A 24079-nucleotide genomic window follows, 5' to 3' on the forward strand; every position below is an offset into this window, starting at 1 on the left:
AGCAATAAAGCAAGTAATCACAGACTAGTTTTTAAGAGTAAATTACTGTTTGGCATTCAGGGACTAGGTTATCTTTGAATGTAATATCCGGTAGTGCTCTTATGGTTCAGACATTGTGTAACCTTCTGGGATTGTTTGTGTGACCGTGTGTGGGGTTATTTGTTTTGCAGGAGAAGAAGCTGTTGGAGGAACGTATCTCAGAGTTCACCACCAACCTGACTGAGGAGGAGGAGAAGTCCAAGAGCCTGCAGAAACTCAAGAACAAGCACGAGGCCATGATCACTGAGCTGGAGGGTAGGTGGACCATAGACCGACAAAGACATAAATTCTATGTTTGAGGTGAACCACTTTTCCTTGTCTCTTATCCTTTGTCTGTACTGATCTGAAAAGTGCCGGTGAGAGCAATCTGAGACCCAGACAGACCACTTTAAATTATTGAGACAACCCTGGTTTCCCATCCCTCACCAGACCGGCTGAGGAAGGAGGAGAAGAGTCGTCAGGAGCTGGAAAAGAACCGCAGGAAGCTGGAGGGAGACTCCACGGAGCTGAATGATCAGATGGCTGACCTGCACGCCCAGATAGCTGAGCTCCGAGCCCAACTGGCCAAGAAGGAGGAGGAGCTAATGGCTGCGCTGGCCAGGTGAGGGAAGGGGAAACGCATGATTGGAGAAAGGGCCTAAATTCTATTTCTGATTGTATCAAAAGTATTTTTCGAAATGATTCATTATAGGCCGCATGTATGAAGAAAAACGCATGCCACATTCAATTGGATTGCGGCCCATATTTGGTTGGCCTGAACTAGATTTTACTTTCCATTGAAAGAGTTTGATCTGCTGTTAGGATCTCATTGAGCCCATACAGTAAAACCAGTCTACAAAATAGTCTTGTATGACTTTAATTTCAATGCTTTACACTCTAACTCCCATCCTCCTTCACTCCCCACCACCCTCCAGGATAGAGGAGGAGGCCGCGGCCAAGAACACAGCCCAGAAGAAGATCCGGGAGCTGGAGGCCCAGCTTTCTGAGCTGCAGGAGGACCTGGAGCTGGAAAGGGCTGCGAGGGCCAAGGCTGAGAAACACCGCAGGGACCTGGGAGAGGAGCTGGAGGCTCTGAAGACTGAGCTGGAGGACACACTGGACTCTACTGCAACACAGCAGGAGCTCAGGTACTGGGAGCGTGCAAACACACACACACAGTTGGTGAAGGACAGCAAGATGGTGGTTTGCTATGCGTAAATGTCAAGTTTTAGTAATAGACAATTACCCATTTGAAGACCTATGGTGCTATTCCTCTCTTTCTCCTACATCCTGTTCAGAACCAAGCGTGAGACTGAGGTGACCCAGCTCAAGAAGGTTTTGGAGGACGAGGCCAAGGTGCACGAGCTGCAGGTGGCCGACATGAGGCACAAACACAACCAGGCCTTCGACGAGCTCAACGAACAGCTGGAGCAGGCCAAGAGGGTGAGAACTCACTTAAACTGCGTTATACTGTTCATGTGTAGGCATTATGGGAAGTCATATTCTTTGGGGTGCAGGTATATGGTTCTCCTACATGATCGTGTGAATGGTGGAATCTTTATTTTAATTTTATATTTACCTGACGGTTGACCGGTCAGCCCGTAACATTCAACATTTTACTGTAGTAGTTTGTATTTCATATTGGGGGGTGTGTGTGTGTGTGTGTACAACATGAGCTTTCTCTGAAGTTAACCATGCTGTACATTAAAGTATTTCGGTAGAGAACCGTCTATGTAACCTCCTGCCCATGTGTCTGCTCGTTCAGAACAAGGCGTCAGTGGAGAAAGCCAAGCAGGCTATGGAAAGCGAACATAATGAGCTGGCCATCGAGCTGAAGACCCTGACCCAGGGGAAGAGCGAGTCAGAGCAGCGCAGGAAGAAGGCTGAGTCCCAGGTCCAGGAACTGCAGATCAAACACACTGAGAGCGAGAGGCAAAGGAAGGAGCTGGCCGAGAAGGTGGCCAAGATGCAGGTAGGTGTGGACTGGATCTTGGCTGTAGCTGATGGGGAAAGGGAATGGTTAGAGGGTGGATGAATGGGGATCCAGAACACTTTGGGGGATTTCAAAGTATTATGTTGGGTTGGTGGATGGCTAAATGAACGTTATACAACTTTATTTGTCACATGCACCGAATACAACCGGTGTAGACCTTAGAGTGAAATGCTTACTTACAAGCCCTTAACTCAATTTCTTGAACTTTATTGTTAAGAAAATATTTACTAAATAAATTAAAGTACACAATAAAATAAGAGGCTATATACCAGGGGTACCGAGTCGATGTGCGGGGCTACAGGTTAGTCGAGGTAATTTGTACATGTTGGTAGGGGTGACGGGACTGCATAGATAAACTGCAAGTAGCAGCAGTGTAAAAACAAGGGGGATGATAGTGAGTGTTTGTATATTAGGGATAATGGATTGATGTGGCTAAATCCTCCTCCTGTGTCTTGTCTCTAGTCTGAGCTGGACAACGTCAACAGCGTGTTGAGTGTGGTGGAGGGCAAGTCCATCAAGGCAACTAAAGACTGTTCCACTGTGGAGTCTCAACTGCAGGATGTACAGGTACAGTCACACACGCCCATGTTGTGCTGTTTAGAAATGGCCTCACACACACACACACACACACACACACACACAGTAACCATTCTTTCCCTCCCTTTTGTCCTCTTTTCTAGGCGCTGCTCCAGGAGGAAACGCGTCAGAAGCTCTCCTTCACCACTCGTCTGCGTCAGATGGAGGATGACCAGAACAGCCTGAGGGAGACGCTGGAGGAAGAGGAGCAGGGCAAGAAGAACACAGAGAAGCAGCTCTACACCCTCCAAGCGCAGGTTTCTAGCACCTTCCTGTCCCTCTACCTCCATAATACTATCCAGTTTTGTTCCCACTATCGTGCATGTATTACACACCTCACTGAATGCTTACAGAAGTCTTTCTATATTTTCTCAATCAAATCCCCTGCTTGAACTCTGCCACCTTGTACGCTAGGACATACAGACCATGACGTCTGAGGCACTTCATGTATTTTACATATCGACACGACCTTGATGCTTTAGCGTGACCAATCAGCTCTTCGTGTCATGTGCATCTCTTCCTTTCCCCTTTTACCTCTCTATCAAACGTCTCATACACTTCTCTTACCCTCAGCTGACAGAGATGAAGAAGAAGATGGAGCTGGAGACTCAGTCCCTGGAGGGGGCAGAGGAGAACAAGAAACGTATGCAGCGGGAGCTGGAGGGCATGGTCCAACAGCTGGAGGAGAAGGCATCGGCCTACGACAAGCTAGACAAGACCAAGACCCGTCTGCAGCAGGAGCTGGATGACATGATGGTAGACCAGGACAACCTCAGGCAGACTGTGTCCAACCTGGAGAAGAAGCAGAAGAAGTTTGACCAGGTGACTGGGTTGATGGGTGATTAATGGCATAGAGGTTCTATAGCAGAGGTGGGCAGTGAGCACCTCTGGTCCTGGATGGCCAAAGACTGGAACCACTGCAGCCCTCAAGGACTAGATAACCCTGTTTTTAGAGGCTTAATTGCTAGATTGACTCACTGGCCCATGACAAGCGATTCATAAAATGAACCTGTAATGATTGATCTATGCATCATATGATGTATTGATCAATCATTTCAGGTTCAAATTTGCTTTGGGCACCTATATCAAAACAAAAATTAGATTTGACTCCACTGTCTTACTGAAATACCTTCTCGCCTGTCCTGATAACAGATGCTGACTGAGGAGAAGACCATCTCCAGCCGGAATGCTGAGGAGAGGGACCGGGCTGAGGCAGAGGCCAGGGAGAAGGAAACGCGGGCCCTGACTCTGACCCGCGAGCTGGAGACCATTAAGGACCTGAAGGGTGAACTGGACCGGGCCAACAAGGTCCTCAAGGCAGAGATGGAGGACCTGGTCTCATCGAAGGACGACGTCGGTAAAAGTGTAAGTCTGATCACAGATGTTGTAGAACTCTCTAGAAGGATAGTGGAACTATTGATAGTGGGTGACTGAAGTTCTCGCTTCATTGCGTCCTGTCTTCTAGACTCCTAAAAATGCAAGCCCAGTCCGACCTTCTACAATGTGTTTTGCTAAGGTGGCAAATCGGGAGGATTTGAGGATAGTTTGGAACTTTTCCAAACGCTGCAAAATGTGAATGCACCAAACTTCCTCATTCAGCCTTTCTGTCTCTTGGTGCAGGTCCACGAGCTGGAGAAAGCGAAGCGGGCCATGGATCAACAGCTGGAGGAGATGCGCGTGCAACTGGAGGAGCTGGAGGATGAGCTGCAGACCACGGAGGACGCCAAGCTGCGTCTGGAGGTCAACATGCAGGCCATGAAGGCCCAGTCCGACAGGGACCTGCAGGCCAGAGACGAGCAGGGTGAAGAGAGGAGGAAGCAGCTGGTCAAACAGGTACTGGGGTTGTGTTCATTACATACCAATTGGAAGAAAACAGTCTGAAACTGGAAGAGACTATGTATCCAATAAGAAATGCTAATTGGAAAAAAACTTGAACCTATTAAATACAACCTTGGCTCTGTGTGATGTTCCCCAGGTGCGTGAGATGGAGACTGAGCTGGAGGATGAGCGCCGGCAGAAAGCCCTGGCCACGGCTGCTAAGAAGAAGCTGGAGGCGGACCTGGGAGAGCTGGAGGCAGGCGTCGGCATGGCCAACAAGGGCCGTGACGAGGCCCTCAAACAGCTGAAGAAACTGCAGGTAATACAGAGGCACCCACACAGGAGGGCAGTGAGTTTTGAGGTCTGCTTTTACTGGCATTTCCAGGATTGTCCGCTAGTGTTGCTGCATGTAGGATTTATTTTGTAATTGACACGTCGGTCCAATCAATTAAAAGGTGTTGGCTTGGGAATATCTAGACCTGGGTCCGAGTCTCGGTCGGCGCTACCCCCCTGATTATTTTTCCACTTCAACTGGTGGACGTCCCAAGGATCCCAGATAGCAAGGACTGTTGAACAGACGTGTTTTCTCCACTTGGTGGTTGTGGCAGGGGTATGGTGTGATGAATGATGTATTTAAAGGGCAGCGGCCATGCTTAGTATTCCACAACCCAACCCCCTTTGTCAACTTGTCATTCAGAACAGCACTTTGTTTAATTGACATTCCACTTTGTTTCGTACTGAATGCAGCCCGAGCGGCATTTCTCAAGGAGAGTTGAGGTATGCCCAGTTTGAAGTTACACATGTTCAGAAGTGCTGATGAGAAAAGAAAAAAACGAGGGAGGGAGGAGGATTTGTGGGTGGGCCCTAGAGGAAACCTTATTTGCCTGAACTAGATGGTGGTTCCCAGAAAATGGTTATTGTCTCTAGCTGAGACCACCGGGGCAGAGATATGCCTTCTGCAGGTTGAGAGATTCATGTGTCTATTTAAGGCTGTGGTTCCTCAGCAGGCTGACCGTGAGCTTGGTTAGGTGTCAGATGTAGCTGACAATTTTCTCACTAAACTGTGAAGGAGACTGTTCCCAGTTGTGACGCTTGTGAGAATCCGCTGGAAGACCTGATCTGGGTTTTGCTGGGTGACGCTGCTGTTTTTGAGGAGAATCAGGAGCTTAAACAGAGTTTGGAAGGGCCAGATCCACTGGTTTTGTCACTTGCGGTTGACCGTTCCTGTCGCATGGAGGCCTAGTGCGTCTCCTGGTAAGGTGGAGGAAAGTGAAGATGTGGCTAGCGGACCCCAGAGGGGTCACAGCTGGTCCCTTGAACAAACCATGTCAGACTTTTGGCAGGAAGTAATTACCTGAGTGCAGAGCAGTGTGTTTTGGTTTTAACTTCTTTAGAGTGGCTTGATCTCACACACACGGTAACCTTCTTTATGCACCACAAGTGAGCTGAAGACATGTTTAACAGCTGCTAGAAGGTTCACACCGACACAAACGCAGTTCACGACTCACGACTCACTGCCTATAAATTAGGCAGTGTGCAGTCTTTTTCAGTAGGGCGACACCAAGCCCTACAGTCTGTGGTACTTGACTCAGTCCTTTGTGGTTCTCTCCTCCTATACAGGCCCTGTTGAAAGATCAGATGAGGGAGCTGGAGGATCTGCGTCTCTCCAGGGAAGAGGCCCTCAACATGGCCAAGGAGCACGAAAAAAAGCTCAAGGCAATAGAGGCTGACACCATCCGTCTCCAGGAGGTATGCCCCATCTGTCTGCAGGGCTCTTTCGCTCGCTGTCTCCACCCCCACTGTCCATGTTCTTATGTTCCTCATGACGGACTCCTCTCAATCTTCCATAGGAGTTGGCGTCTGCTGAGCGAGTCAAGAAACAGGCCCAGACAGAGAGGGACGAACTGCAGGACGAGCTCACCGGCCACAACTCTAAGAAGTACGGCTCACACACCTCCCTAGAAACACTGAAATTGCATTAAATTTGCATGGAATCTGCCATTTCTGTGGTGGCCTTCTTCCCAACCAAAAATGTATCTCTCACCCCCTCGCACTCAGTTCCCTGACGGTGGATGAGAAGAGGAGGCTGGATACTCGTATCGCTAAGCTAGAGGAGGAATTGGAGGAGGAGCAGTTGAACACAGAGATGGTCAACGACCGCTTGAGGAGAAATATGCTGCAGGTAATAAACTGATCGCAAAGCTAAGGATCGGCACCAAGAAAGTATTTCAATTTTCTCTGGGTTAGTCACAAGGGAAAGGGAGAAGAGGGATTCTGGTTGAAGAATAGAGTTCTGTTTATGTAGTGTTTCAACCTGAATCGTTAGAGCTCTATTTATAGTAGAAGTACTCAATTGAGACAAATGCACCATGTTTAAAGTTATGGGCCGGCCACGACATTGTCCAGTTCATCTCGATGCATAGTCTTTTCCATACCTCTACACACTCTGCCCTAGACCGACCAGCTGGTCACGGAGTTGACAGCGGAGCGAAGTACCGCCCAGCGCCTGGAGGGGACCCAGGCCCAGCTGGACCGGCAGAACAAGGAGCTGAAGCTCAAGCTGCAGGAGCTGGAGGAGACTGTAAAGTCCAGGTACAAGGCCTCTATTGCTGCCCTGGAGGCCAAGATACTGCAGCTGGAGGAACAACTGGACTTGGAGTCCAAGTAAGTAAAAACCATTGGCTCGGTCTCCCTTGGTCCTTCCTCACGTCCTCTCTACTTGCTTCCTTCTCAATGTATTGTAGGAGAGGATCCAAGGTCCCTTTGACCTCCTATGAATTTTGAGAAGCAGGTTAGGAGAAAATGCCCCGTTACATGAGTCATGTCTTGACTTTGTTTTTTTCTGTTCTAAGGGAGCGTCAGCAATCGTCCAGGCTGGTCAGGCGCGCTGAGAAGAAGCTGAAGGAGGTGCTGCTGCAGGTGGAGGACGAGAGACGCAACACGGAGCAGTACAAAGCAGAGGTGGGTCCTCTCTGCATAGAAGTAGATCAGTTACCCCTTTATCAGTAGCACCATGGGTGTATATCAATGGAGGCTGCTGAATTGCTAGAATGGAGTGAATGGCATCAAACCCATGGAAGCCATATGTTTGTATTTGATACCGTTCTGCCTCAGCCATTACTATGAGCCTGTCCTCTCCGATTTAGGTGCTACCAACTTCCTGTGGTGTGGGTGTGTTTATAGTCCCAGGTGCAATGTGGCCAGACAAGAGATGACAGATGCAGATTGTATAATCTCCATGTATTGTAAAGGTCTGGGGTGGTCATTAGTCAGATTGGTTCCTACAGTAAATGTTTCTGTTGGAAAACAATCTGAAGTAAAGGGAGAGGGGCCTAATTGTATTTGTTCTGTAAACTATTTTGTTACAAAATGTTTTCTGTTTGGAGTGAACGGTTTCTGTTACAAAACAAAAGTTTTGCAACAGACTAAACATTTTCCAATGGAAACCGACGAATGAATATACCCCAGATAATCTGTGCAGACCTGTCCTGAATCTGTGCTGATATCTGGAAAACAACCAGAAACCACATGCTGTATAGATGCAGCCCCTGAACCACCTTGCACAGTTACTGCATAGCGTCCATTTGCAGCCACTGATCGAATGTCCTCTGCCTGTACTCCACAGGTGGACAAGGCGAACAACCGCACACGTCAGCTAAAGCGTCAGCTGGAGGAGGCAGAGGAGGAAGTGACACGGGCCAACGCCAACCGCAGGAAGCTGCAGAGGGAGCTTGAGGATGCCACTGAGTCGCAAGACGCCGTGACCCGAGAGGTCAGCACCCTGAAGAGCAAGCTCCGGTATGGTCGTCCCTCCAACCTATATTCATTAGTGAAGTGTTGCACAAGGTTTAGTTAGAAATGGGTTGTGTGGGGTTTCCTAAACTCGGTCCTGTGGCCCGCCCTGGGTGCACATTTTCATTTTTGCCCCAGGTGTAGAGTATGCATGTCGGGTAGAATAGGGGATTGTGTTGGATCTATTTGTAACATTTCTTTTGGCAACATTCTGAACTCACGAGTAATGGTGTTTTTGGCACCTTCTTACAGAAATACAATGTGTTACTGGGCCTGACTTTGAACAAGCATAAAAGGATCTCAATGTATTACTTTAAGTAACTGCACAGTCATAAAACCTGTTACCAAATATCTCTGAAGTGGTTGATTTTACTCTTTGCAGGCGCGGGGACTTGCCTTTAAACGTGCGCCGTGTCATGAATCGCACAGGCATGGGGGACAGTGATGAGGAGATGGATCTGCCCAGCGACGCATCTAAGCCTATACCCGAATGAGATGAACGTGACAGGAGAGCAGCCAACTTTTACAGGGACCATACTGGAAATGCAACATCTCTCATAGATTTAAATAGTGCATTCTATAGCTGACTGCTCATTCAGCCATGCTTGCGATCATACAAATAATTCTATACCAAGATTTATACTATTCTCTTCAGTGTCCATTTTTGACAATCTGTTTTGTTCAGGTAGATCTGAGATCGTTCTCCTGGATTTACTAATTCACATTTGAAATATGTACAACTCATTTTGTGCAAAACAAATCTGTGGCCAAATTTATATATTTTGTTATGAATGTGACTTTAAAAAATATATATATATATATATTTTTAAAAAAAGAGTAGCTTTCCAAATATGACATTCTAGATCTGTTTTTGTAATCTGCCATCTTCAATATTATACAAAGTATATTTAGACATGGTTTAGCAGCTTAAATTGTTAGTGTGGCTAGAATGCACCACAATCTGCAACTTTTTTTTTTTTTTTTTCTGGAACTTGTCATACTGTTTCTGCTGTGCTCAAATGGATTTATTTTCTTTACGAATGCAGTAATTTAATATGGTTTATTAGTGGGGGGTTTTTCACTGCTGTTTTCTGCACGCACAGCTATACTTCTCTAGTAATCCACATATTGTAGTACTTGCATCACATTAGGACATGAGGTTTGCACACAGTTATTACATCTACTGATAGAGCCTGCACTTTATATGTAACGGTCACACTGGAGTAAAGTTTGTGCATACACTGAGAAACTACAGCCTTAACACTTGCAAATCATATTATGCTGAAGTGGGTGGGGTCTTTTCCGATAGTAATTGGTGTCTTGAAATTGACTGCTTTGAGTTGATCCATGTGCTTTGCTAAATAGGGAAAATGGTGGTGGGTTAGATGGCACACTGTTCTTTGCACATGGGTGGCAGTGAATACTACATGGTGTGAATTCTACTTCATATCTAAGACTAGATACTCTTTTTAATGTAGCTCGGTCACTTTCATTTGCTCTTATCGCACTTTCACATTTTAATTATTGAGAGCTTTTAGATATTCTGCAAGATATAGTGGGGGATGGCGGCTTTTGAAATTTTCACTCAAGGTTTAATGAATTGTAACTGAGGGGTATTGACTTATTTCAGAGTATTTTGTATTTTATCAGATGCTATGTTTCAATAAAGTTATATTTTAAATGGAAATGACTGCAATATTTGTAACCCTGAAATTAATAGTGATGCAGTGAATGATATTCACACTAACGGAATAAACAGTTTTAACCTCTAAGCGATCTGTGTTCTCCCTGCGGAACGGTTGCGCTAATGTGATTATCATGTAAGTAAAAATAACATTTCCCAGGACATAGACATCTATGGGCAGAAAGCTTACCTTGTTAATCTAACTGCACTGTCCAATTTACAGTAGCTATTAGTGAAAGAATACCATGCTATTGGGGGGAGAGATATGATCCTTTAACCCTCCTGTTGTATGTTAAATGTTAGTTCTGTGTTTCCGGTCCAATGACCAAGGACTCTCCTCACCAGTGTCATGATCAAAGACATCAAGAGCCTCATACAGTATACCATTTGGTCATTGTGCTGCCACAGAATTAATTGTGAGCAAAGCCTCAAAGGCTTTATATACCAGAGTTGCAAGAAAAGTTATATTATTGAAACAGTGTTGTGATTGTGAGAATGCAAACAGGTGTGGTTCCCATGGAGGACATTTTATATTGGGGAAAAGTTCCTGTGGGGGTTGCCATGGAAGGCAAGAAGGGGAGTTGAGGTGTATGTGTGCTCAAACACATGCATGTGGGGGTCTGGGAGAGGAAGTGTGTCCCTCTGAATGAGCATGTGCCTGAACTCAATTTTATAACCTAATTGTAGTCTCACCCATTAATTTCTAATGACCAGGAACACCACAGCTGTACAAAAGTTAAAACACCCAAAATGTAATAAATCATGTATTTTGTGTGTTCAGATGCCCTCTGTGGAAAGTCATGGAACCTTATGACAGTCAGATTAAATTAACTACATTTTTCAGAGAGAACGTGTAAATCTGTACAATTCGACCGGAACACAGGAGGTTTATACAAAGGAGTGATACTACAAATTAGCTACTGTATTTACACACATGCAGTCCTCAAGTACACCACCAGAGGGTTCAAGGAGTAGAACAAGAAATATTGCCTTTGCTTCCCTCCAACTGTACATTTTGCAGTGGAAAGCGAGATGAAACCGGTTCACAACCAGTTGGCCCCGACTGGTACCGGGTAGAGAGGAGGGGCTTGGCGCGACGTGGGGGAAGTTGCGCATGTCTCACTGACGGTTCAGGTTTGACATTTCCCGACGCCGACAAGAAACAAGGTGCATGGCAACAACTGCATAGTGATCTACGTGTTAAATCTAGTGAATTACATCTGACTAGATAGTAGATGGCTACACTTTGGTATCTGTGAGCAGTCAAACGTTTTAGTACAAAGCCAGCCAACTACCCCGCCTGCATTACATTAGCAAAGTCAGCACAGCTAGCTAGCGTCCTTCATTTTGGTGAGACAGTTTGCTAGCTACCTAACGAGTGAACGGGACTATTTATTTAACCTGAACACCATTATAGGATTTTACTCAAAATGTTCGCGCTTACAAGTTAGCTCGCTTTTTGTTCAGCTAACAGTTCGCTATCTGGTGTGGTTACTGACTTGTTTATTGTAGCCTGTCACCGGCAAAATGACTGTCTTTGAAATGAACCAAGTCATCGGTCCCTAGCGAACGTCAAAAGCCAGGTAAGGTATGTTATGTGCTGTGTGCATGACATTTGACCCCCCCTTTTCAATAACTAAAGTGGTAGGGTTAGCTAACTTCTGTATTCAGTTCGACCTGGTGTAGCCCTTTTTATAGGTTAATGGCTGTAGCGAGTCTTTGCAAAATGTTACATCATTATGTTGACATGCGTATGTAATTGGTATAGCTATTCACCCTCTCACTGTAGTTGGGGCTGTAAACAAACAGCGACAAGACGGCAAGAGAAGGGAAGGAGGCGCTCGAATCGCTCCTTCAGGATTCATCCACTGCATCAGCATCAACGATGGAGTTGGCACTGGTAAGTTAGTAACGTTAGCTACACATGTATACATGAACACTGTGTAGTCCACAGGCATTGTCTTTGGTTCTATACAAGCGAGCTAACCTGACTGACAGTGATACCGAGTCTCAGAATATTCACTTTAAAGGCGCACTATGCAAAAAACGTCCCGCCATTTCCTGGTTGCTAAAAATGTAATAGATCGCCCAATTTCAGTTTATATGACAAACGTGTAGGGAATCGTTTGTTGTTTTTTTACCCATATATACCGCAGTGAAATGTTTTTTCCATAACCAAAAATATATATTTTATCTGATGTTTGTAGTTTGTGTATAAAAACGACACAAAAGCAATAACGAAATTTAGGAACAGGAAACATAGAAATAAGGCACATAGAGCATATCTACTTCTTAGACTATTTACTTCTTAGGCTTGCTTTCAATGAGTGACCGATCTATAAATCAATTTCTGTGAATTTGGTTTTCACCCAAAAAGTTACATATTGCAGCTTTAAAATGAATGTCAAATAAAAACGAACGATTGCAAAGTTAAACAAACCATACATCTCAGTACACAAAGACTACTTTTAACAATTTCCACCAAACATTTTACTCAAACACATTTACTTGAACATTGCAGATGCAGCGTTTGGTGGTAACAGAATGATGGCACAAACTGTTATTCTGTTAGCAAACTTTGCATCTGCACTGTTTTTCAAGAAAATTAGTTTTCTGCAAAGATTTGGTCTGAATACCTGGGGTCATGGGCAGGATTTGACTATATTCTCCAGAAGTAAGGAGTTGAAATCTACCAAAGTGCATGGAGGTGAGGCCCAACACCCTTTTATGTTCTACAGGCAGCCCCTCATTGGTCATTGTTGTCTGTTGCCATTGCATTCTTTAGAAAAATAGGACATGTTTTTTGTAATGTTGAGAATAATGGGTTGTAAGACTTAAGCCTGTGACGTCAGGGTAAAGGAGGCTGCCATAGACTGAGAAAGTTGTATTTTCTGTGCAAACATTGTAATATTCTACTACACTAATTTTACATTGGTTATGTCATCCAGGCCTGGGGAAGACAGTGTAGTACACACGGGCTGAAAGTCACACATTCATTTGCATAAACAGACTCCCACCACCATCCAATTCTCAGTGACCCATATTTAGTGTCACACACACAGAAAGACAGATACACACAGTGACACAGCCACTGCATGACTCATACATCACATTTCATAGAGACAAAATTTGTCAGAGAGCGATTTAGAGGGGAGGAGAGAGAGCGGCGCAATTCTGTTGTGTATATGTGTGTGTATGTGCGAATCAGCGAGAGAGACCAATAGAAGCATGTGGATGAAGCTGGGGTGGGGGTGAGAAGAGGTAGCAGCAGCAGCAAACCATTGTGTGTTAGATTGAGAGAGAGAGAGGGAAGCGAGAGATGGAGATGACTTATTTTGTAATATGCTGTTCGTAGCAGCAGCACAGAGAGAGAGAGGTGAAAGAGGGAGACATGCAACAGAAACAGGATTCTCAAGGAGGCAAACCCTCAAGCATCTTGGGAAAGGTAGGGAGGATAGCCAGTGGTGTTTGTGTGTTACTGTCAAGTGCCAGTGTGGATGCGTTTTCATGCTATGCTATGCTGCTGTGCATTTGTGTCTACATGCTTTTAAAAATAATTGTTAATCACCATGATTACAGTATTTGAGATTCGGCATCATACGCCTGTCAGCATCTGTCTTTGTGTGTGCCATCTGTGAGTGTGCGTATGTATATATGTTTGTGTCCCTGTGTTTTTCAGATTGAGTGTTTAAAATTTACATGTACAGGGTTGCAGGTGTAGTTGGATGGTACAGTGAACATCTGTTGCAGGACTAAGTGAAATAAAACAATGAAAATGGTCATAAAAAACAACAATAGAAATAGCACTATATACATAACTGTAGCAGCGATGAATGAATACATGTTCATTGAGGCAGAATAAAGACTGTTGGGGGGTGGGGGTGAACATAGGGAGAGTAGCAGGCAGACTAAATTACCATTGAGGGGGGGTGGGGACCAAGTTAAATTAAACAATAGAAATAATAATAAGAATATACATATTAACTGCAACAGTGATGAATGTCATTGGGGTGGGGGCAGAGTAAAAGACAGCTGTGGGGGGGCTGTCCATAAGGGGGGCAGCAGGGGGGAGGGGGTAGTAGGTAGCTGACTAGTGGTGGCTATTCAGCAGCCTGATGGTCTGGGGGTAGAACCTATTGGCCAGTCTTCCAGTTTTTGCCATGATGCTCCTGTACTGCCCGCGTCAGAGTGATGGAAGCGGGGAGAACAGGCCGTGGCTCGGGTCCCTGATGATCTTCTTGGCCTTCCTGCAACACCTGGTGTTGTAGATGTCCTGGAGGGCAGACTGTGTGCACCCAATGGCGTGTTCGGCTGTGCGTACCACCCTCTGAAGTGCATTACGATCAGAGGCGGTGGAGTTGCCTTACCAGGTTGTGATGCAGTCCGACGGTATGCTCTCGATGGTGCTCCTGTAGAACACTGTGAGGGTTCTCTGGAAGAGGCCGAATTTCTTCAGAATCCTGAAGTTGTTGTGCCGCCTTCACCACGGTGACCGTGTGATTTGTACACCGAGGAATTTAAAGTTATTGACCGTCTCCACGGTGGCACAGTTGATGAGGATGTCCAGCCTGGTTCCTCCTGAAGTCCACAATCAGATCCTTTGTTTTGCTGACGTTGAGGGAGAGGTTGCTTACCCGGCACCACGCCGTTAGTGCCTACCTCCTCCCTGTAGTCCATGTCATTGTTGTTGGTAATCAGACCTACTACTGTCACGTCGTCAGCGAACTTGATGGAGTTGGAACTGTGTGGGGCCATGCAGTTGTGGGTATACAGGAAATACAGGAGGGGACTGAGGACGCACCCTTGTGGGGCCCCCGTGTTGAGAATCCGTGTCGAGCACGTAATGTTGCCTGGGGGTGGTGAAGTCCAGGACCCACTTGCATAGGGAGGAGTTCAGACCCAGGGATGTGAGCTTTGTAATGAGCTTATAGGACACTAGAGTATTGAAGGATGAGTTGTAGTCCATGAACAGCATCCTCACATATGCATTCCTTTTATCCAGATGGGTAAGGGGAGTGTGTAGTGCAATGGTGTATGTATGTACGTACGTGCGCCTGTGTGTGTGTTGGTATTTATCAGTGTGTCCCATTTATCCCACCGTCTCTAGCTATATTTAGCATTTGTCTGTGTATTTGTCTGTCAGACGTGTGAATAATGATAACGCTGAGTCTCCATGTGATTCGCCATGACAGCTCCTCTGTTTGTGTGTTGACTGTCTGCACGCATCTCCATCACCACTGGTTGTGTGGGCGCTCGCCTGTGTTCTGTGGCTGTCGTTGCAATTTGTTGTATCTGCGTGTACTTGTGCATACATCATGAACTTGTTTCTGTACTGTGCAAAGCCTTTTAGGGCATCGTTTGTGTTTTCAAACAGAATGTGCGGTGTAAGCCGTATTGCCTTCCTGCATGCCCGTGCATGTAGCATCAGTCACACACAAAACAACGTGTGGAAGTGTGCTTTTTTTTCTCTCACCCTCTTCTCTCTCCCATCTCGCTCTCTCTCCATGCCCCCCCACCCCCCCAGGCGCATCCAGCTCTCAAGGCCTTCATGTGTGGCTCCCTGAGCGGCACCTGCTCCACGCTGCTCTTCCAGCCTCTGGACCTGGTCAAGACGCGCCTGCAGACCCTGCAGAACATCATGAAGCCTGGGTATGTAGTGGAGCTCTGCAATACGGACAACAATCCATATCGCCAATACATTTACCCTTTTTTTTGGGGGGGTGGCGATTTTTAATTTACTATTTGGAGAGGTGCACAGTTACTCTCCATTTGCACCCTATGTACACTGTGTCAAAGAAATGGCCGTAATACATAATTATTCAGTTATTTGGTTACCAGGTGATACAGCGTTTAAAAGATGATGTAACGCTGCTACAGAAAGAGACCTGTATTTTAAACATTTATTTAGTTATGCATTTATTTCTTATAAAGACATGAGACTGATTTTATATGTAAATGTATTTAGAACTCCATTAGTCTATTGGTGTTTGGTAATTGCAGCATGTTATTTGCTCCAAACACAATGGACTTTGACTGCAAAGTAGGCAGTCTACAGGCACCTGCTGCGCAGCTTCAGCTTCGATGTAGTGCAGTGGCAATGACATGTAGGGCTTCACCATCCTACTGGATCACATATCAGTTGTTGTTGCCAAATAGTGCTCTGCACCAACCAGTTTCAGCTCCGATGATATTTTGGCGTGACATTTCTCGTACATTTTGTATTTCTTGTCCAGATTGTGAACCGTCTTCTTTTGCGATGTGGTATTTTATCTGTCATTTCATTCCATTGGTTAGTGTGTGTTGCATAGTAAGTTGTGTGTGCAAACGATTCCTTATTGTGTTGTCCCTGGGCACTGCTCATGTCATGACTAGGGCTGTTAGTGACCATATTACCACCACACCGGCAGTCATAACCACAGTCAAATTCCACGTGACCGTTGAGTCACGGTAACTAGGCTCCAAAACTGCACTCTGATGCCGCTGATAGCTTACCAAACTTGCTAACTTCTGCTAATGGCCGGTACTCTGCGCTCCATTGTCCCTTTTAAGTCACTCTGTTCTTCTTAAACGGGCTACATTTTCTTCACATCATAATGTTTCTTTAGACCTGCCTAAAATAAATAATGGATTTATTGTAAGGCTGAAAGCAATATTAAATGAATTTATTGTAAGGCTGTAAGCAATATTAAATGGATTTATTGGACTTTTAAAATGTAGATGTTCCTAAGGTCTGCATCAGTGGCTTGTAGGCTATGCGTGGTAGCCAGAAATGCTAAACACGTTTATGTTAATTAACAGTCAATTACCATTAGTCAGGCAGTTATTTGCATGACAATCACCTGCTGGCAACATTTCATAACAGCCCTAGTCATGACACTTGTTGGCCTCTGTCTAATTCTTCTTCGCCATGCATTCGTCATGCTCTATTACCTGCCTGTGTTTCAAATGGTGGAAACAGTTGTTGGTGTTACCTCGAGTGGTTGCTATAGTTGTGCGACAGTTCAAGCACATCGCCTCACTCTGCTCAATGTCACTAGGTTGAAAACCGAAATGGGCACAAACAACCAACACAGCATCCATCTTTGGCAGCGCTTGTTTTTGGATTTCTGGAACGGCAGTTTGTTTGTCTCCGTTCATTTGAACAAGGCTACTCGCAACATCACTTGGGAGAACTGCCAATAACAGGTGTTGGAAGCTTGGGATAGAACACGGCTCTGATTGGCTCGAATGAAACGGCATAGATGAAAGTGTTGAGCTCCGGCAGCGTGACGCTTTTCTCTATGCCTTTTTGCTTTCATACATGCTGTGCCGCTCCGTAGGCTATTGTTTAATGCACACAGGAACATTGTGTAATCCCCGAAAATGACCGACAATAGCAAAATTGCTTCGGTATGAGTTCGAAGTGTTGGTGTCGGTAATTTTGGGTTTATCATCCCAGCTCTAGTCTGTAGGACACACGTACACAGAAAGAGCCAGAGACACACACGTGCATGTATACTTGCATAAACACTGATACAGACACACACACACACACACACTGCAGTGTAGAATCCCTTTTCAGTAGCTTTCAGACAGTTTGAATCCCCTCATTTGGCCCATACATGCTAATTGAACACACTTCCATGCTAACAACTCCTCACTAGAATTGAACCCCGAAGACGTGTTGGGAACAAATCTACAGGTGAATCTGTCTTTGTAGACTTTCGCTTATTTTCAAGTATCCACTCTCTTAACTTAATGAATGTTGTGTGTTTAACCATGTATTTATCTCCTGTCTCAGAGCTCCTAAGGTGGGGATGATGACAGTGCTTGTCCAGGTCATTCGGACAGAGACCTTCCTGGGCCTGTGGAAGGGAGTGTCACCGGTGAGAGTCTAATCGAAGCAGTCTGGCTTCCCTGTTCATCTTGTGGTTTACTTTCCCTGTTTTAACACAGTCTGTGTACGAAGTCTGGCTTAGTGTATCACTTTGGTTTAGTGAATCTTTTTTCTAGGAACCAGGCTTTCTTAGCAGCTCACGTCACTCTCCAAAAACGACAACTTTTTTTTTTACAACTGTTTTCTTTTGTGTGAACAATAGCAGAGGTGGCGGCCCTAAAGATGGCGGCCCCATGTACTTATCACAAATGCCTCGTTTGCGCATTTCACCGAATTGTACATTGCTCTCCTTGACTCTTTTATTGTGTCCTCATTAGCACAGTGCACATGATTCCAATTCTCGCTCCAAGACAGCGGCAATTTGAAAACCCCAAAAAGTTGATTGTGCTGATTTATTGCCGTCGAACCATGTCGTTCTCCGTCGTTTAACAAAAATCAGTGGATGTCATATCTCAATTCCCAAAATTGTATCCACTTTGCCAATGTAGCTGAATTCTTCTTGAAGGTAGAAACAATCTAAATCTTGACCTCTCTCTCTCGCTCTCCTAACACACTCTCCTCACACTCATTCTCTCTCTCTCCCCAGTCGTTTGTGCGCTGTATCCCAGGCGTAGGGATCTACTTCTCTACCTTCTACTCACTGAAGCAGCACTACTTCCAGGAGGGCCGGGCCCCTAACGCTGGGGAGGCTGTGCTGCTGGGGGCCGGGGCCAGGGCCGTGGCTGGGGTCTGCATGCTGCCTGTCACCGTCATCAAGACACGCTTCGAGGTGAGAGCTTCTTCTCGGTGTTGTGAATGGGGATGGACTACAATAAAAGATGGAGAGGGGAAGGAGCTGGGATTAAGGTATGGTTGAGTGTGAGAGAGGTTGTTACAGCTATATGAGGATGGAAAAAGACTTTGAGGGAGTGGTGTAGGATGGAGAGGAGGGGGTGGAGGGAGAGGAGCAAGGATGAGGTGAGGGTTGCTACAGCCATGTATGTTTAGGATGGATTAGGGCATAAATGGATGGGGGGGAAAGGGGTGGAAGGATGTATGAATTAAGATGAAGAATGGTTCAGAATGTGTGTGAAAAAGGAAAGGAAGAATGAAGTCAGGAAGTAAACAAAGGAGGAAGGGGAGGAGTTGTTGGTTCAGTAATAGCATAGAACAAGCGCTAGCAGATAGGCTGGGATATTTCTGGTGTCTGTGGGCTGGAGATGGAAGGTATAATTAGAGGGAGGATGATGGTAGAATTAGCAGCCTGCTACCGCAGAGAGAGAGAGAGGGGGGAGATAAAGGGAAAAGACAGGAGAGAAAGAGCAGAGAGAGAGAGAGGTTATCTGACGGTAGAGCTGATTGCCTTGGGAACTAAGCGCTTCCATCTGCATTTGAATAAATGCTGTCGTGTTGGTTTTATAAGGACTGAGCATCTAGCTGTGCATAGAGGATGTGTCACGACTACAAATGTTTACTGGAACTATGTCGCCTGCTAGTTTCTTCATCTCTATGACTACGATGTGTCATCTGTTTATTAATGGGGCTCCGTTGGTTTCCAGAGGTGGTGGATATCTATCTGGTTTAGTGTTTAAATGTTGCTAGTAGTTGTGTGTTGAGTTAGTATTCAGTCAGCGGAGGCTGCTGAGGGGAGGACGGCTCATAATAATGGCCGGAAAGGAGTGACTGGGAAGGTATGAAACCGATGAAAACCATGTGTTTGATACCATTCCATTGACTCCATTTCCGGTCATTATTATGAGCCGTCCTCCCCTCAGCAGCCTCCGCTGTATTCAGCATTGGGGTCCATTTCAATTCAGTCAATTGAAATGGAACCGACCCCAACCCTCGTGGTAACCTGTAGGTATTCCAGAGTGGACGGTACAACTACGTGATCTACTGTGGTTGTAGTGTATAATGGGGTGTATTACTGTGTGTGTTGCGCAGAGCGGACGGTACAACTACGTGAGCGTCCTGGGAGCTCTGAAGAGCGTGTGTGAGACGGAGGGGCCCAGGGCTCTGTTCTCCGGGCTGACGGCCACACTGCTCCGAGACGCCCCCTTCTCTGGCATCTACGTCATGTTCTACAGCCAGGCCAAGAGGTCCCTGCCACCGGGTAAGAGAAACACACTCATCTGCCCTAAGGATACAGTTGTGAGAGGAGGATAAGAGGGAGAGACCACAAAATGTCACACCGACACACTGAATAGTCAAGTGTGTTACTTCAACAAGATTTCTTTACATTGGCGTCTGTTAGTGTAAAAAGCTTTTAAACGCCATGTGGGGTATTGCTTGCACTGAATTCCGAGTAATCCAGAATAATGACATGTATTTTCTATTAGTGCCCGGGTAGGTCTGACATTCTCTGTGCGGTCTCTTCCCTCAGAGGTGAGCTCGTCGCCCTATGCCCCGTTGGGGAACTTTGGCTGTGGGGTGATGGCTGGAGTCCTAGCCTCTGTGGTCACCCAGCCAGCTGACGTGGTCAAGACTCACATCCAGGTCAGCCCCTCCCACTGGACAACCAAGGACGCCATTCGCTACATCTACATGGTGAGGACTGAATCTTAATGAAAATATACAGTACGTGATTCATTTCCTGTGTGTAAGGTCCCATTCTTGGTCTTCCAATTTTTCCCATTCTAAGGGTATTTTAATCCTTGAGATATAGCTATGGATTTGAAGCACTTCTTATTGAATGTAAATGTTCCTCCAAAAGCGACTGAACATCTCTTCTTGCACGCACTACTGTATTTACCAACTGAACAGTGATTGAACTCTCCTCTTATCTCTCCTTCAGGAGCATGGTCTGAGGGGTTTCTTCCGTGGGGCTGTGCCACGCTCTCTGAGGAGGACTCTGATGGCAGCCATGGCCTGGACCGTCTACGAACAGCTGATGGCCCGCATGGGACTCAAGTCCTGAGGAGAGGAGTCAGGGAGGAACTGATAAAGGAAGAATGACGTGGGGACTTGTTTTTATACAAAGTAGCAGTTTGAGGGGGAAGAAAGTGAGAAGGAGGGAGAGAGAGGAGGTGTAGGGACTGTTTATCACTGCAACTAGCTTGGGAATGACAGAGGTGGGTGTCGGTGGCACGGAAGAGTGAAAGGTGTGTGTGTTTTACATGTTGATGTTTATGAGAGTTATTGTGAATGTTTGTATGTCCTTACATTGTCAACCCTGACCTTTAAATGACATTCCCTCACTGCTGAGAACTGAACTGTTCCCCTCTGAGTGTGGAGACCATAGAGAACTATCTATTTCTATGGGGGAGACCATAGGGATCCATTTAATTATATTTCTATGGGGGAGACCCTCTGACTGACTACTATGGATACCTCTCCAGTGACAAGAGACTGTCACCCACTGTCACTGTCTAGGACTGTGACTAACATCTATGTGTCTCTAACACTCCCAAGACGAAACGGCAGCTTTGATTTAGTTACCTCAGCAAGAGGTTATCTGCTGGCTAAAAGGGTAGTGGACTGGACAAAGTAACCCTGTGCCATGACCATGCAACATATTTACAAATGACCGGCAGACTACATTATCAGCACAGTGATTATTGCGACCTATCGACTGACTGAAGGAAATACAATATTTATTGACTGACTGACTAAAACCATTTATTACTAGCTTGGACAATCAAGACAATATTGCTGTGCATTGTAGCAAAAGACTAGGCTGATATTTTCTATACTGCAACTGCATAATTAGCTACTAGAAACTTGGCATTGGCATACTTAGCCATATTAAAATAGTGTACAGTGGGTGTTCTCTATACCCAATTAAACTGGGATCTCATTTCTAGTGCATTCCATTCTGGTTGCAGTGTTGTAGACCGGATGTGCTTTATCTAACCAGTAATGATAGTCAATCCCAGAGCCATTGATGGATAATTGGCTCTAGTCAATGCCATTGGAACCCAGACGATGCAACTCTGGCCCCCTTTGGGCTGTAGCATTGTGAGACAGTCAACATCGCGATCATGAACATGCAGCTTCAGCATCACTGTATTACATGGGCCAGATTCAGTAGTCACAAAAAGAAAGCAAACCGGAGGGACTAGCTGATCTTGTCCTATACGAAACATAAAATCTGGTTTTTCGATGCAAAACATTTTGCGACAGTGTGCACTAATGTACACTACCCAGCTGAATATAGGAATCCATATCAGTGATGCACAGCCATGGTCCTGGATGGTCTCTTGTTAGTTTTGTAAATGAATAGGCCTATGTATTCAGTATTTTGAGTAGTTTGTTTTTGGAAGCCCATACACGTGTATATTTTTTAACCCACAGTGTCCAGTGTGCCATGTTCAAAAATAAAAACCCATGACATGTCCGTTTTAAAGAGATGTGTTTATATTGAAAAGCATTGTGCAGATTGAAAATATACACTGAGTGAGCGCAACTAAATATTAGGAGGGTGTTCTTAATGTTTGGAATACTCTGTGTATAGAGCCTGTTGAGCCCTATTGAAGCTTCTAGGACCAGAGATGGCTGAGAGAAACTGATTTAAATCCTTCATTCTATATTGGTGCACTAGTAGCACAGGGCTACTCACTCAATGCCATCACTACAATCACTGTTTGCCAACTGCTTTTGCTTTTTACGCACACACATGAAAAAGGACATAACAGCTTCAATATACACTCAGTGGCCAGTTTATTAGGTACATTCATCTAGTACTGAGTCGGACCCCCTTTGCTTCCAGAACAGCCTGAATTATTTGTGGGCGTGGAAAGGTTGCTCAATTGGTGTCAAGGGACCTAACGTGCGCCAGTAAAACTTTACCCACACCATGACACCACCGCCACCAGCCTGGATGGGGCAAATGACTCATGCTGCTTACGCCAAATCCTGACTCTGCCATCAGCATGAATGAACAGGAACCGGGTTTCGTCAGACCAGGCAATGTTTTTCCACTCCTCAGTTGTCCAGTGTTGGAGATCACGTGCCCACTGGAACCGCTTGTTTATAACTGATAGGAGTGGACCCCGGTGTGGTCTGCTGCAGTAGCTCTTCCTTGGCAAGGATAGATGAGTTGTGCATTCTGAATGCCATTTCCTGCTGTTATCTACCCATTTGTGGGCCTACTGTTAGCTTGCACGATTCTTGCCATTCTCCTCCGACCTCTCTCATTAACAAGCTGTTTTCACCCACAGGACGGCCGCTAACTGGATGTTTTTTGTTTGTCGCGCCATTCTCTGTAAACCCTAGACACTGTCGTGAGTGAAAAGCCCATTAGGCCGACCGTTTCTGAGATACTGGAACCGGCTCGCCTGGCACCAACCACCATACTACGCTCAAAGTTGCATAGGTCACTCGTTTTTCACATTCTAACGTTCAATCGACTGGTAACTGAATGCCTCGATGCCTGTCTGCCTGCTTGTTATAGCAAGCCACGCACGTGACTCACTGTCTGTAGGAGCGAACCATTTTTGTGAAAGGGGGTGTGTACCTAATAAACTGGCCACTGAGTGTAGTTTGAGTCATTGAGAGGGGAAACACTGAGTTAACCCTAGCTCAATGCCAGTAAGTGAATGCACTTTAGAATTCAACACATTCATTCATTCATTCATTCATTCAAGCCCCTTAGCGGCTGGTAAAGGACTGGGGTGATTAGCTTTTCTTGCGAATTGGTAGTTCTTCAGCCCTTGTCTGTGTGTTTTGTTGTAACACAGTAACAACTCTTACCACCAAATTGTCCTGTGCCGTAACATTTTTGCCTTGGCGAGTATCATCACTATTGTCCTTGATATTGTGACTTTACATTGTATATGGTCTGTTATTATTGTCAATATTTTGTGTGTGTGAGTTTGCTCAGACTGATGCTGTGCCTGTTTTTGTTTTTACGTGAATAAAATTCCCCCCATTTTTGTACAATTCCTGATGTTTATTTGATTCAATCTTTGCCTAGATTAACTTCAACATTGGTTCATCGTGTCATCATCCTTTGTGGATGTCTCTACCTTGAGCTGCTGTATTTTCAGGCTCAAACCTCAGTACCGGGAGGTTTACTACAATGCTGATCAAGGAGAAAACCAGCTGACTTGCCTAAATAGTCTAAGCTTTTATTTTTTATTAAATCAAGCATGAGATGGGTATGATCTAATTGATTAAACAAATGAACACCTAAGTTCAGCTTTTATAATGAACCAGAAGATCAATAGTTATTTCTGGTTGCTTATCAAAGTTAGCTGGCTAACTCATTGATCCTAATTTGTTGTATAGCCCGCTGGTCTCTTCAAAGCAACACCACATTGACATAACAGACAGTGACGGACTACAGCTCATGTCCTCAGAACACCGGGGCCCATGTGTCCTGAGGAAGAGACGGTCACTGCAC

The 24079-nt window shown here is 45.5% G+C and overlaps 2 protein-coding genes across 5 annotated transcripts in view; both read left to right on the forward strand.

Annotated features, from left to right (window-relative positions):
- The window catches only part of LOC139424543 (myosin-9-like), a 28378-nt gene extending 19486 nt beyond the window's left edge, over positions 1–8892 (forward strand). For both annotated transcript variants that reach the window (XM_071176485.1, XM_071176486.1), the window contains 18 exons: positions 171–294; positions 469–640; positions 954–1166; positions 1317–1461; positions 1784–1990; positions 2474–2578; positions 2692–2844; positions 3161–3409; positions 3740–3952; positions 4208–4420; positions 4563–4724; positions 6026–6154; positions 6256–6344; positions 6464–6587; positions 6861–7069; positions 7258–7366; positions 8031–8203; positions 8580–8892. In XM_071176485.1, the coding sequence (XP_071032586.1) occupies positions 171–294; positions 469–640; positions 954–1166; positions 1317–1461; positions 1784–1990; positions 2474–2578; positions 2692–2844; positions 3161–3409; positions 3740–3952; positions 4208–4420; positions 4563–4724; positions 6026–6154; positions 6256–6344; positions 6464–6587; positions 6861–7069; positions 7258–7366; positions 8031–8203; positions 8580–8691 (2901 nt within the window). In that variant the 3' untranslated portion in view covers positions 8692–8892. The remainder of the gene's footprint in view (positions 1–170; positions 295–468; positions 641–953; positions 1167–1316; positions 1462–1783; positions 1991–2473; positions 2579–2691; positions 2845–3160; positions 3410–3739; positions 3953–4207; positions 4421–4562; positions 4725–6025; positions 6155–6255; positions 6345–6463; positions 6588–6860; positions 7070–7257; positions 7367–8030; positions 8204–8579) is intronic.
- Positions 8893–10986: 2094 nt separating this feature from the next.
- LOC139424544 (mitochondrial glycine transporter B-like) lies at positions 10987–23618 on the forward strand. 3 transcript variants are annotated; one of them, XM_071176487.1, is made up of 9 exons: positions 11007–11464; positions 11671–11781; positions 13237–13326; positions 15406–15530; positions 17662–17746; positions 18344–18526; positions 19681–19849; positions 20120–20283; positions 20531–23618. In XM_071176487.1, exons 2-9 carry the CDS (start codon positions 11767–11769, stop codon positions 20651–20653), a joined length of 954 nt encoding a protein of 317 aa, XP_071032588.1. In that variant the 5' UTR covers positions 11007–11464; positions 11671–11766; the 3' UTR covers positions 20654–23618. The 3 variants fall into 3 exon arrangements, with proteins under 3 accessions (XP_071032590.1, XP_071032591.1, XP_071032588.1); XM_071176489.1 differs by lacking the exon at positions 13237–13326 and having other exon boundaries at positions 10987–11464; XM_071176490.1 differs by lacking the exon at positions 13237–13326 and having other exon boundaries at positions 11006–11464; positions 11650–11781.
- Positions 23619–24079: the final 461 nt, after the last annotated feature.

This window comes from Oncorhynchus clarkii, chromosome 13 (assembly GCF_045791955.1).
Source record: "Oncorhynchus clarkii lewisi isolate Uvic-CL-2024 chromosome 13, UVic_Ocla_1.0, whole genome shotgun sequence".
Lineage (NCBI taxonomy): Eukaryota > Metazoa > Chordata > Actinopteri > Salmoniformes > Salmonidae > Oncorhynchus > Oncorhynchus clarkii.